General features: G+C 45.4%; 2 protein-coding genes across 8 annotated transcripts in view; both read right to left on the bottom strand.

The window, feature by feature from the left end:
- LOC120901792 overlaps positions 1 to 4,844 on the bottom strand; it is a 53,766-nt gene extending 48,922 nt beyond the window's left edge. Inside the window, exons 1-2 of one of the 5 annotated variants that reach the window (XM_040310042.1) lie at positions 4,676 to 4,844; positions 3,184 to 3,786 (exon numbers count right to left, since the gene is read on the bottom strand). The gene's annotated coding sequence lies outside the window, so the exon portion shown is untranslated. The remainder of the gene's footprint in view (positions 1 to 3,183; positions 3,787 to 4,675) is intronic. The other 4 variants (XM_040310043.1, XM_040310046.1, XM_040310045.1 and 1 more) reach the window with 4 other exon arrangements.
- An 899-nt stretch (positions 4,845 to 5,743) lies between these two features.
- Positions 5,744 to 12,087, bottom strand: LOC120899752 (ADP-ribosylation factor 1). Of its 3 annotated transcripts, none has more exons than XM_040305938.1 (6): positions 11,957 to 12,087; positions 9,144 to 9,613; positions 8,878 to 9,062; positions 8,680 to 8,789; positions 8,452 to 8,577; positions 5,744 to 8,274 (listed from the first exon to the last, which is right to left on the bottom strand). In XM_040305938.1, exons 3-6 carry the CDS (start codon positions 9,023 to 9,025, stop codon positions 8,110 to 8,112), a joined length of 549 nt encoding a protein of 182 aa, XP_040161872.1. In that variant the 5' UTR covers positions 9,026 to 9,062; positions 9,144 to 9,613; positions 11,957 to 12,087; the 3' UTR covers positions 5,744 to 8,109. The 3 variants fall into 3 exon arrangements, with proteins under 3 accessions (XP_040161872.1, XP_040161873.1, XP_040161874.1); XM_040305939.1 differs by having other exon boundaries at positions 9,144 to 9,610; XM_040305940.1 differs by having other exon boundaries at positions 11,953 to 12,028.
- Between the last annotated feature and the right edge of the window lie 493 nt (positions 12,088 to 12,580).

Genomic DNA, 12,580 nt, shown 5'->3' with positions numbered 1-12,580 from the left:
GACTAAACTAAACAGCCAACCAACACAACAGCAAAAAAAACCCAGAGAGGAAAAACAGAACCACTTGAACATGAATTCAACACCCGAACCCCGACAAAAAATCTGTATATTAAGCGGTGCCTATGCGTCGGAAACGGTCGAGAAATGCACTCGATGAACGATCGCGAGCGGGCGCGCATAGCACAATGTAATCCAATCCATCCCATATGCGCCGCTGCTGCTGTGCGACGCCGAAATATGGACGAGTTCTGCGCATGCAACCGGGGTGCGAGTGCCGAAAAAAAACCGTTCAATCGAACCTTAAGTGCTCCGATTTATGGATCACTGAACTGAAGCACAGGCACAGGCGCAATGCTGAGGGCTTCGTGTGTTTGCTATTCGGCAATGTATAAAACCGTACAGGACAATGCTGAATTTACTCTTTCTATTTCTTTGACTGCGGGTTTAAAGGACCTTTGCTGACACTTTCACAAAAGGAAAGAAGGTTTTCTTTCTTCTGCTTCTTCTTCAAACAATCGTTAAGCTGGGAAAAATGTACAAGAAAAGTCTTTTCTTTGTATTTATTTAAATGAATTAAACAATTTCTACTCCGATTGTGGCAGACGCAAGAATGCGTTATTGAATTGAACAAACAATGAAAATAATTTATTACAATACTGACACAAAAGCGTAACTTACATTATCATAATAAGAAAATAATGAAACCCCATACACCGAGCAAACGGTAGCGCACAAATCATTTCCAATTATTACCATTGCCATTGGATTTATCAATCGAATTACAAAAGGTGCAGAGAGAACAGTTCCGAGAAAAGGGTTACAGTTGCACTTTGAAAAAACACGAACATTAGCAGTCCTGCTCCTAAGGGTAATCTTACGGTGGAAACAATAAACACCTCAACACGTTAAACCACCACTTCTCGATCGGGCTCGGGTTCGCGGTGCACCGGTGGAAAACAGGACGGCACCGATTAACCGAGTCAATGTACTGTCGAATGCATTTTTTTCTTCCCCGTCAGTTCCCCGGCCGGTTTTCTCAAAAAAGGGGGGGATTAAGGACATCTTAAAGGATTGAGTAACACCGCCACCGGGAACGAGGGCTGATTTATAAAGGCAGAAGAAACGGGGACGACAGACAACTCGATCCTTGGAAGATGCGCGAGACTAATTGTAACTTCTTGCTCGCTGGCTCTCTCGCTCGCTGGCTCGCTCGCCCTCTGGGGTGCTAAATAGTCAACTTTCTCCGATGCAGGGATACTCGCTTGCACGAAGGAAAGGCACGACATGTGCTGAGGTCCTGATTTTTATTAATAAACCACAGATGGTTGCCTCCTTCTGTGGGGATTTCAACGAGCGCTAGGAGATCCCACGAGGGTTCGAAGGGTTCCGTGCATTGGGGGAACGTTATGAATTCCCTCGCGTGTACTTTTATGACCCTTTCTTTTTTGCTTGCCTGCTTGGCCTTCCTTCCCTGCCCTACTGGGAAAGGTAAAAACCACACGGCACTTCTCTCACCTTTCTAATGCATCTCAAACACGCCGTTCTGGGCGAAGATCGCTCGGAAGATGGATGGAGTTTTCCGACCGATTTTTGTTAGCTGGTTTGTTGTTTTGTTCGCTTCAAACTTCAAACAACGCGTTTAACGCTTTTTTCTCCCTTTCAAGTGCTTTATTAGGTTCGGTTAAATTTGTCAAAACGCGTCCGTTTATCGTAGAGGTAAGCGGACGGCGTCCTGCATGGCCCACTGTCCCTATGAGCGAACCGTTATGAGCTCTTAAAAAGCCCTTAAAAAGCATAACAAATCGGCTTGCTCCCTTTCCCCCCGCGTCTCGCTGCTTTCCAGCGTACGATCGGACTATTATTTGTACATTTTTCAATCACACACTCACATACAGGTAAAACAACCTTTCTTTCGGGGCCTGAATGATGACTTTTGTCAAATTGGTTCAATATCCGTTTGACCTCTGAGGATGTGAGTGGTGCTGAGGAGAGATTTTTGAAAATTTGGAAAAGGGATTTGAAGATTTTTGATAGGGCCTTGATGGCTAAAATACATGAATTGGGATCGCACAGTGACCTAAGGAACGTGTGGTCCTATAGGGAAGGTTCACGACCTGAAGGAATTAACGGTTGGTGTGTTAAAGACAAGTGTAATCGAAGTAATGTTGTGCCGGTCTCGTAGTATAGTCGTCAACTCGTACGACTTAACAACATGCCCGTTATGGGTTCAAGCCCCAAATGGACCGACCGTGCCGCCATACGTAGGACTGACTATCCTGCTATGGGGGAATCAATAAGTCACTGAAAACCAAGCCCACAAGCAGTGGGACAGGTAGGCCTTGACCGACAACGGTTGTTGAGCCAAAAGAAGAAGAAGAATCGAAGTAATGTTACAATTCAAATCCAAAGGACGTTAAGGACTACATTACTGCAGAGCATATATTCATCAAAAAAGGACTTTCTACATAGAAGATTTAAAAATATTCACAGATTGAACCACCTAAAAACTAATTCAAAAAGGGCCAAAAATATAAAATTCCAAACAAGCGAAAGGAATTCCCTTATCAGTGTGTGTAACTTCCTGGCATTTGAATTCCCTCTTTTTTAAAAGGACCTTAAAACACAACCGAAAAAAAACCGAACAAACAAGAAGTTGTCCGTTAATGAGGTAGAACCATGATGTTTCTATTTTAACGGAAAAGAACGAAAACCGACCAGGGCGAGATAAAAATCTCAAGTGCCTTATGCAGATGGGGTACAACAAAAAAACAACGATGCAAGAGAGGAAACAAGGAACAAGGACTTTAGCTCATGAGTGGTTCTTCCGTTTGGCCGAGGTTTGGCTGTGCGTGGCGTTTTGGAAAAGCAAAACAGATGATGATCGCTGGCCTTTCGACCCTCCTTCACCACGCATCACGCCAGATGTGTCTGTGTGTTTCGGTTTGTTTGCCCGTGGGCAAGAAGAATGGTCCACTGAGAACGAGATGTTGGAAAATCCTTTCCAAAAATTATTCCATCACATCCGGCAAAGGGAAATCCACCTCTCACCAGATGAGATTTACAACTCCTGGAGAAGTCAACACGCGACAATAAGATGCATTTGTGATGTTTTTTCATTATTTTGTTTCTTCCACTCCAACCTCAACTCCGCATAGAGCAGATAACGTTCTGAAGGACGCTTACCTTTTGCCATCGTTGTTGCGTTTCATTGCTAGAGTTGGTGGAGTTTTGTTTCCTATTCCACTAGACGTTTTCTTCCCTTTCCTTCCCTTCTGCACGATTCGTTACGTTTTTACCTCGCGGCAAAAAGATAAGAACCACAACCTTTCTTCGTCCGAAGTAAGGAGTCGTCGAAGGAGTATCTCTCCGGAGCAGAGCAGCCACACGATGGAATGATGTTTTTTTTTGCTCTCTTATTAAATCTCCCTCAGCAGCCCGCGGCAATCAATAGGACACGGTTCTTTTCATACAAAAACACACACTCGGCACTGATATGTTAAATTTTCGATTAGTAAACTGTTGTGCACATCGCGCTTCCGTTATCTCCGCAAGGGCCACGAAAGGTTCAAGTTTAGGCCTTGGCTTTGGCTGGCTGACCGTTTGGTCCACTTTCCCTTCCACGCACAGACCTGCACAAGGCAGTAGCAGTTTTCCTGCGTTGGAATTGGTTTCGATTTTCCGCTGCTTTTTTTAATCTTCCGCACTCTTATTTTTTGCACTTTCTATTTCACTTGCTTGTGTTAACCAATTTCACACACACACACTTAATCTACACATCTATCTACACTGAAAAAAACAACATATGAATGCGAAAAGAAAATAAACTAATTAATGTTTGGGATGGTTTCAAATAAGAATTTTCTACACCAAAAACATATGGTTCCGCTCGTCTCGTTCTCTCTCTGTGTTCGTAAAGGAAGAGCTCCTTGTTTTTGTCTACGCACTTTTCCACCACTTCCAGCATGGTTTGCTGTGATCGAAAGAATGTATTACATTTTGAAAAACTTCCCCATTTCAAACAGTTTCCCGATTCCCAAAAAAAAAAAATTGAACGTAGCAACGGCACAACGGTTAGCCCTGCTGAACACGTTCCTCGCCTAGCGCGCGTGAAGAATGCGCACATCCATACGCGGAATGGCCATAAATCACGCCGCGTACGAGATCCGGAGGCATTCAATATGCGTTTTCCCTATACCACCCTAGGCACCCTCCTTCCTCAAGCACCCCTGAACACACCCTCACCCCAAAAAGGAAGATGTGTGTGCTGTACTGTGCACGCAGCAAAACGGGAATGAAACGACGTTTTTGTATTCAAATGACACGGACACAGACAGAGAGAGAGAGGTTCGAACGGTTTTGATCACGTTCGCGGGTGTGCCACCGGGGAGAAACCGATTACCCCGGCATCACCCAGCACATGGTTCTACGCCGTTTTGCGCAAACAACATTGTTTACTTTTATGCTTCAATCGCCAACGGGTCCTCCCGTGTTCCATTTTTGCGCACGCAAAACCAATAATGCAAACCGCCAGGGCGACAGAACCGGGCAGATAACAGCACTTCGATACGACAATTTGCAAAAGCAAACTAGACAAACAAAAGCCCAGAAAGAACGTGTACAATGTAATTTCCTATCATTTTTGTTTGTCTTGTCTTGCTTATTTCTCTAAACTCACGTAAAATCACTCTATTTGTTTGAATGCACACGCACACGATACACGAGTTCGAAAACGTGTCGCAATATATTTACGTCGCTGTTCTCAACAATCAACAACACGGTACACGATCGCGCAACGACGCACGCACACCCGTCCCGCTCGACGTTCAACTTTTGTTTGTGGAAAAACGGCCCGAGCGGAGGCAAACAAACCGGCCTCGGGGTCGGAGCGAACCCTGCACGGAATGGCATAAGCGAGCGAGCACACCAACACATTGAAAGCAGCGTTCGCCGTCGGGCAACTGTCAAATTCAAATCCACCTTGGTTGTGACGTTTGGTCGCTGACAGTTTACACTGGTGGACAAAATAAAAGCAGCATGGGCGTTTTTAAATCTTTTTTGTTGAATAACGTAGTTTTTGTTTTAAAATAACTTCGACCACAGCGAATTGAATCAGTTTTGTTAATCAGTGCAAATAGAACCAGAACTGATTACTCTTACAAGACTGTTAAAAGGACGGAAAGATGCCTAAATGTAATCGAGATATTAGACCTTTTGTGATTCTAACCTTTCTCACACAAACTTAGACTCTAACGATGTCTTTAACTTCTTTCGGGGTGTTTTGTGGCAAATTGTCCGCAGATCAGTAACATCGCTTCCGTACCATTTTTTTCATTTATTTTATTTCATTTCCTTTTTTGCTTATGTTTCCTTGTTTTCCGCTCCATGTTATGGGTGTATGTGTGATCTCGATCTCTTCTATGCCCTTTTCTCTCTCCCTTCTCCTTCCCGACTGTGAATGTTCAAATTTCTCTTTAATAACTGTATCGTGTTCTCCCACCAATATGCATTCTGTTTTCTTGTTTCTTGCACTTGTTACTAAAAAATATAAAAAAAGAAGTTGTAACTTTGCTGAATATGTCTCCCCCCATTCTCTGTTACTGTTGCACACATACTGCTCTCGCTGGTTTTCTTCCCTCACAATGGTGCGAATAGATATATAATAGGCTGTATGATAATAGTAATAATAAATAGAGGAAGCGAACACATATCCTTCTTGGTTTGAATGTTTGTTTTCTCCCCCTTGTTTTTTTTTTGTATCTTGCAACTCCATCAATTCTGCATGTTGCACTGTAGTACACACACCCAACAGAAGTGTGTGTGTGTGTGTGGGGTTATAATTGGTTGCCCGGTTTCAACACGTTTGTCTAATAGTATTATTACGTCTGCACGCCAGCAAGTGAACAAGCAAAACAATCGAAGCAAAACTGAATTGCCAACGAAAACAAAATACCAAAACAAGAAAGGAGCTAACGTAACTCTGTCCCACCGTTCGTCCCGCGGAAGCAAATCGGGCGCACGGTTATTCACTTCTTTGTGGTTTCTGGTGGCCACAACTGTCGCCACTGTCGCTGCATAAGTAGTATGTTGATGGTAATGTGTGTAACTGTTTAGAATTTGAGATGAACGACGTGGCGTGGCGCTCCCGAGCGATGCAACGCGCACACAAAAGATTGAAAGATGATCGATATCGTGCGCATCATGTCAAACCCCGGGAGAGCGGGGGAGTGTCGGGTACAATGGGGTTTACATTATGCTAAGTGTCCTTTTATATGGTGGTTGCAGTGCTGGTGACTGATAGGCCCGAACGGAATGGTTCAAAATCGGGTATTACCAACAGCCCCAGACACGCACATCGTCATGTGAGCGAGCGCAGGCACACTTCGTACCCAGATTCGCATATTGTTTTACTTTTGCAGTTTTTCGTTTGTTTGTTGTGATCTCCCGTTTTATTATTAGTTGCAATTGTTCCTTCCTTCTTTTGCTTTTTGTTTACCTAAACATCGTTTCATTATCTGTAATTATACATATATATTTCCATTCACCCCACGTTTCTTCCGCAAGCAAGCAGCAGCAGCAGCAGTGGAGCGTGGCGCGTGGTATTGTCCTTCCCCATTCATGTCTTTAGAGTCTCCTCATCGATGTTTGTGAATGTCACCAGTTTTATCCTTGCTGTAATTATAGTCGTGTGTGAAAGAGTGTGTATGTCTATGTGCTGTCTTTAGTCGTTTGTCTTTCCGCTTTCCGAGCGGAAAACCGCAGGGAAAGCATTGATAATTGCACATGCAACGTGGACTTGGGGACGAAAATAATAATGCGGTATTGACTATACGCGCACGGTTTCGTCCCACAAGTGTTGGGGAGACAGGTCATGCGATGGATGTTACACGTTCGAGTACGTTGTTACATGCTACAACAGAGAAAGGAGTGTACACGCGCGCACGCACTTTTGAGGAGGCTTATATTTCATCCTTTAAATGTTTCCACACCTTCGTACCCTGCCTGCCACACACACACACACACGACGCATTGCCTATTCTCGCGCCCTTATCAAAACCTCCTTCCAATCGTGTGAGTGTGTACGTGTGTGTGTGTTTGTCTGCGTCTATGTTAATGTGTATAATGCGCTCTCTTATTGTTACATTGCCTGGTTAAATAATCATTTTTATCCTTTCTCGCTCGCTCTTCCTTCGTCTAGCCCGTACACTCTAAGCTTAGTTTCAGTGTCCGCGTCTTTCCCGTTCGCTGTCCGTGGGTAAGTTGGGTGTACGTGTGCAGCAAGTGTGTAAATGTATGTGTGTGTGTGTAATCGTGTTAATGTTAAGTGTTTCTCTGTATGTACTTTCTTAGCGTCAAAGCCTAACCTGTTCCACTTTCCGCTTGATTATTAGATTATTTTTTCCAGACATCATATAGGTCGTTCATGTTTCAATAGTAGCTGTTGAGCACTCAAATACTCCTTCAAGTACATCTCCGCCACACTTGAGGACAAAAAGGAAAGCGTAATAAACATTCCACTGGAAAATATTGCTCTTCTTCCTGTCTCATGAGCTAACCAACACATTAACATGTACACACACACAAACACACACACACACTCTCTCACAAGCCCACTCGCAAGTGCAACGACAAAACACCCATCCACCACACTCCGATGAACTGAAGAAAGTCCCGCTACACTACCGCCCTACCGCCCTCTGCATCTCTTCCTGCACACACTATAAGCTTCTTATACTGTTCCATGATCCTTCTGCTTTCTTTTGCCGAAAAAAAAACCTGAATAAACTCGATCAAGCGCTCTCTCGTGCCGTCGTCGGGGGGGAAGGTGCGACGACAGTATGATGGATGACGACAACACACGTCGGCGACGTGCACGTGCGCGCGCGCGCACACACACACACACGCTGAGCTCTATCTCTCTACTATTAATTCCTTTCCATGTCCTTTCTCTCGTCGGTCAAATGGATGTTTGTTGCCTGTTGGTTTTCTGCTTCTCAGTTTTGTGTATTTGTAGTTTACTTGTAGTTGTTGTTTTTGCTGCTGTTGCTAATAGCTAAATTTGCTTACGTGCGCCGGGCGAGCCTAAGGGGCGCAGCTTGCACTCCTCTTACTTTAGCGGTTTGCGTTTTTCAGCTGGTTGGAAAGCCAGTCCAGTCCTTCGTACAGTCCGTCGCCGCTAGTTGCACAAGTGGCCTGAATGTACCAGTTGCGGTTTCTTAGCGAGTGTAGTCCTAGCTTGTCGGTGATTTCTGCCGCATTCATCGCGTTTGGTAGATCCTACAAAAGGTGGGAAGGGAAAGGGAATGCAACCGTAAGCGTTTGATTTTGGGAAGTCGACAACGAAAGGCGCTAATTTGGGGCGGTGTTTGATGTTCGTAAGAAGCATGCCGATCGTTTTGCTTTATGCGGCGGATGAAAAGTTAGCGACAAGCTGCTAAGATCACGATCACGTACCTGTTTGTTTGCGAATATCAGTAGAACAGCATCTCTGAGCTCATCTTCGGCCAACATTCGCATCAGTTCTTCCCGGGCCTCGCCGATACGCTCTCTATCATTGCTATCGACAACGAAGATAAGTCCCTGGAAGTTATTGAGAATGAGACAAAGAGAGAAAGACAAGAAAAAAGAACGTAAGTTGATCAATACGACCACACGCACATGCTAACAATCTCAATAACGTACTTGTGTGTTCTGGAAGTAATGCCTCCACAGGGGCCGAATCTTATCCTGGCCGCCAACGTCCCAAACCGTAAAACTAATGTTTTTATACTCTACAGTCTCCACGTTGAAACCTGCAAGCAAAGTAGTAGACAAGTAGGAGGTAAGTTAGATGAATGTAGGAAGCAAAGGACAGTAATGCACAAAACACCAGCCACTTACCAATTGTAGGAATCGTTGTAACAATTTCACCTAATTTTAGTTTATACAGGATCGTGGTTTTACCGGCAGCATCCAATCCGACCATCAGAATTCTCATCTCCTTTTTGCCGAACAATCCTTTGAACAGGTTAGCGAACACGTTCCCCATTTTGTTGCTTTGTAGAGTTTATCCTTTCGTTACACACCTGCACACAAAAAGAGAAGGGTGGTGCATTAGATTAACGTTGGATTCAAGAGGATGGCATGCTGCTTCTACTTCTACGTACTTTTTACTCTCACTATCGAAGGATATGGATCGCTTCCGATGTTGTTGTGTTTGAGCCGGTTTGGTTACTTTTAGATAGTTGCTTCTGTACACCGGGTAAGTAGGGCCAAATTTTATTGCGCCCGTCCAACAGTGTGTATGTATATAAAGGAGGGAAGGAATGGAATGTGTCACAGGCGCGCGCCACTAGTTAACTAATAAACCTAATCTCTCTTTCTCGCTCCACCGAATGCGAAACTCTCTACAACGTCCCAAACACACCACCACCACCACTGCTCGGTTGTCTACGGACTCTAACTTCACTTTTGCACACTGCCACGCGGGGGGACCACCGGGCGCTCGTGTTGAATGTGCGGGAGAATTTATCGTAGGCGGCCGAGGTTCCGTCGCTAAAGAAACATTAACGCACACAAACACACTGCTGCTTCTCTGCTGTTGATGGAACTTTTCAATCTACGCTCCCGTCAGCTACTGAAAAGAAAAACAAAACAAGAAACGCATTAATTCTCGTCTCCAATTTAAGGTTTTCTTCTTTACAGTTGTAACATTTAAACTACTTCAATATTCCATTTCCACCCGGTTCTTGACATTTCGCCGGAAGTGCGTGTTCAGCACAGACCAGCCACAATAAAATCGATACTTATTTACCCCAAGCATCGATCCATTTCTAATTCCCTCGTGTTTTTAAATTGTCCAATGTGGTGTGTGTTTCATACCACCCTATGGACACATGCACATACGGGCTCTTTTCTTTGCTCTGCTTCTCTCACGTGATACACTCTTCACGATAATGAATCATCGCGACGTGAAAGTGGCAAAATTTGCACCATTGCAAATTAATTAACCAAGGCGCGTTAGATTTGCAAATCGCGACTTAAACAAAACAGAAAGTTTGACAAATCTTGGCCTGTGGCTATTGGGCCAGCTAGGCGTACTCGACCAGCTCCCTCAGAACGGGGACTGTACAGGGAAAGAATACGACAGCTCATACGTTAACAGCCACATGCCAATTAAACGATTAACATCCCCCTTACAACGGCTTTCTTCCACCGGGCGCCTTTTTCCCTTCCCCTCTGGCCGGCGATGTTGGCGGAGAAAGCATCGAAACTTGAACGATTTTACAACACACATCCAAGCAGCTTTGCAATACTGACACACAAACGCAGCCACGCACAGTCGGAGCATAATGGAACGCACGGGCGCGCGCACACACTCACACACATACACCAAGGCTCGTGTGATCAACGGACTCGCCGCCGACGGAAAATTTTCTATCATCCACCGTGGGGGGAAGCAGTGTATTTAGGGGAGTAGCATTCGATCGCTCTCTTTCTGCTTTCCAGCAGCAGTTGCGCCTTTCCGTTGCCCCTTCCGGGCTGCACAACCGTTTTTCCGTAATCTTCAATGTTGCCACTGTGTGTGCCTGGGTTCGGCCTGATTGACACAGGCGCGTTCAAAACTTCAGCAAAAGTAGCTTTTTTCGGAACACAGGGGGGTGGCTCTCTTGCTCTTACTCTCTCTCTCTTTCTCTCTTTTTCCCATTCCTATCCACACTTCCGTTTTGCTGGCAGTAACATTCTGTGTGCCCGACGCAAATGGGTGGCTTCCCGTGCTTCGCCGTGTGTGTAGTGGTGCGAACGCCTTGCTGTGTGTGCATTTGTGTGCGTGAGCATTTGTATGCGATGAGCGGCTTTCTTCGGTAACGTGTACGTGTTGGGGCTGTACGGTGAATCAGCTACTTCGCCACCGCAACTACCACCCCCCCTTAACATATGCCTAACCCCTTGCGGGAAAGGGGATGTTACTGGGCTTACTTTCTTATCAGACATTTATTCTCCCCCAGTAAATTGGCTATTCGCTACTGCCAATCCAGTAGCCAGGCAGCAAATATTGCTCTTAATTTCGCGTGCTTTTCCTGACTGCGCTCTTTCAATAAACTTTTCCTTCCAATTCGACTTAATTGACTCAGCACGGTCGTTGGGTCTACTTTTCACAACTGTTTAGTCCAATTAGGCACCGTTGCTGCTGAAGTTCGGCAAACCTATCCCCGCTGGCTTAAATTTCCAGTTGCACTTGTGCGTTTCGTGGGGTGTCCATCCTCAGATGTGGCATTGTTCTGTTCATTCTCGGCTTTTCTTATGCTCGCTCTCACTTGCTCTCTCGCGCGAGCACACACACTTAGAAACACTCACACCCTCCTTCTCTCTTGCTCGCACGGTGAACACGTCAGAGCCCAAACCGATTTCATACAGCCCTATTTTCTCTTCCTTCTGCGTATTTGTTTTCCAGCCTAGCAAATGGTCGTAGGGCGTTAAAAGGACTTTAATTTTACAAGGAAGTATAGCTGTACAGCAGTCAAGCTGGATTACGAATTACGGAACTCTTTTTCGCCTGCAACCGATTTCATTCCAACTCTTTCTTCCTTGTGTGCGAGTGCACGGTGCTACAGAATGATGATGATGATGACGACGATGATGACTTTGCTCCAATAGTCATACACAGCACACGCATACACAATACACACACACACAGTTGCACACACGGATCCGCTGATGACGACGACGGCACCGCTACCACACCACCACCACCACCACTACTACCAAGAAGCCGTGTGGCAAGCAGAAAAGGAAGAAGCAGCACGGCTAGCCCAAGATGGCGACCGCACAGGTTACCGCTGGGCGACGGTCGCGTGTACACTTCGCGGCCGGGTTTTCACACCACCGGCCGTGAATCACGCCCAACCAACTAGCCCCACCCGTGCACGGAACGTTCCCCCACCGTCCGAACCGTATTTTAACCGTGTCACTTACGTACTTTCTTAACTATTTGCGGCCAAAACCCAGTGCTATCGCGGTCCCGACCTTTTCCGTCACTTTTCGTCACCACGAATTGCCAGCCAAAGCTCGCGTTAACTTTCGCCCCTATGTACACGCACGCACACACACACAGAGATACACAGACGCACTGGTTTTCGCCGCACCTACTGACAGCCGCTCGGCAATGTCGACATTCGCTGCCACGTCGTCTGACATGTGGCAGGTTTACAGGTGCAGGTCCGTTGCTTCCACAGTGGCCAGAGCAGTTGCTTTCTAATTTCACGCGATGGAATGGTTTTTAATTTATAATTGAACAGAAACCGGGCATGCAATGTTTAGAAAAGGGATCGTTTGTTGTTGTAAAAACTACAATAAAAATATCAATTAATGGAAAACTGAAAAATGTCGATCCCACTCGCTCGATTATGGTTCCAGCTGGTGGGGGAAAAACTGGAGCAACATACCGGAAAACAGGGGGACAGTTTCGCCACGATGCAATGTTTTTGGAAATTAAAGCGAACCACTAAATACAAGCTTTACCAATAACCACTTCTCTATCGTTGCCTTTGGAAAACAGCTTCTTCACAGTACCAATCGTAAACAATCCATATTGTTGCCCTTT

This window comes from Anopheles arabiensis, chromosome 3 (assembly GCF_016920715.1).
Source record: "Anopheles arabiensis isolate DONGOLA chromosome 3, AaraD3, whole genome shotgun sequence".
Lineage (NCBI taxonomy): Eukaryota > Metazoa > Arthropoda > Insecta > Diptera > Culicidae > Anopheles > Anopheles arabiensis.
This window is presented reverse-complemented; position numbering and strand designations above follow the sequence as displayed.

Coding starts and splice junctions, on each gene's coding strand:
- LOC120899752 (XM_040305938.1), bottom strand. CDS start 9,025: ATGGGGAACGTGTTCGCTAACCTGTTCAAAGGATTGTTCGGCAAAAAG. Junction 8,578..8,679: donor ATTACTTCCAGAACACACAA/GTACGTTATTGA, acceptor AATAACTTCCAG/GGACTTATCTTCGTTGTCGA. Junction 8,275..8,451: donor TGATATTCGCAAACAAACAG/GTACGTGATCGT, acceptor CACCTTTTGTAG/GATCTACCAAACGCGATGAA.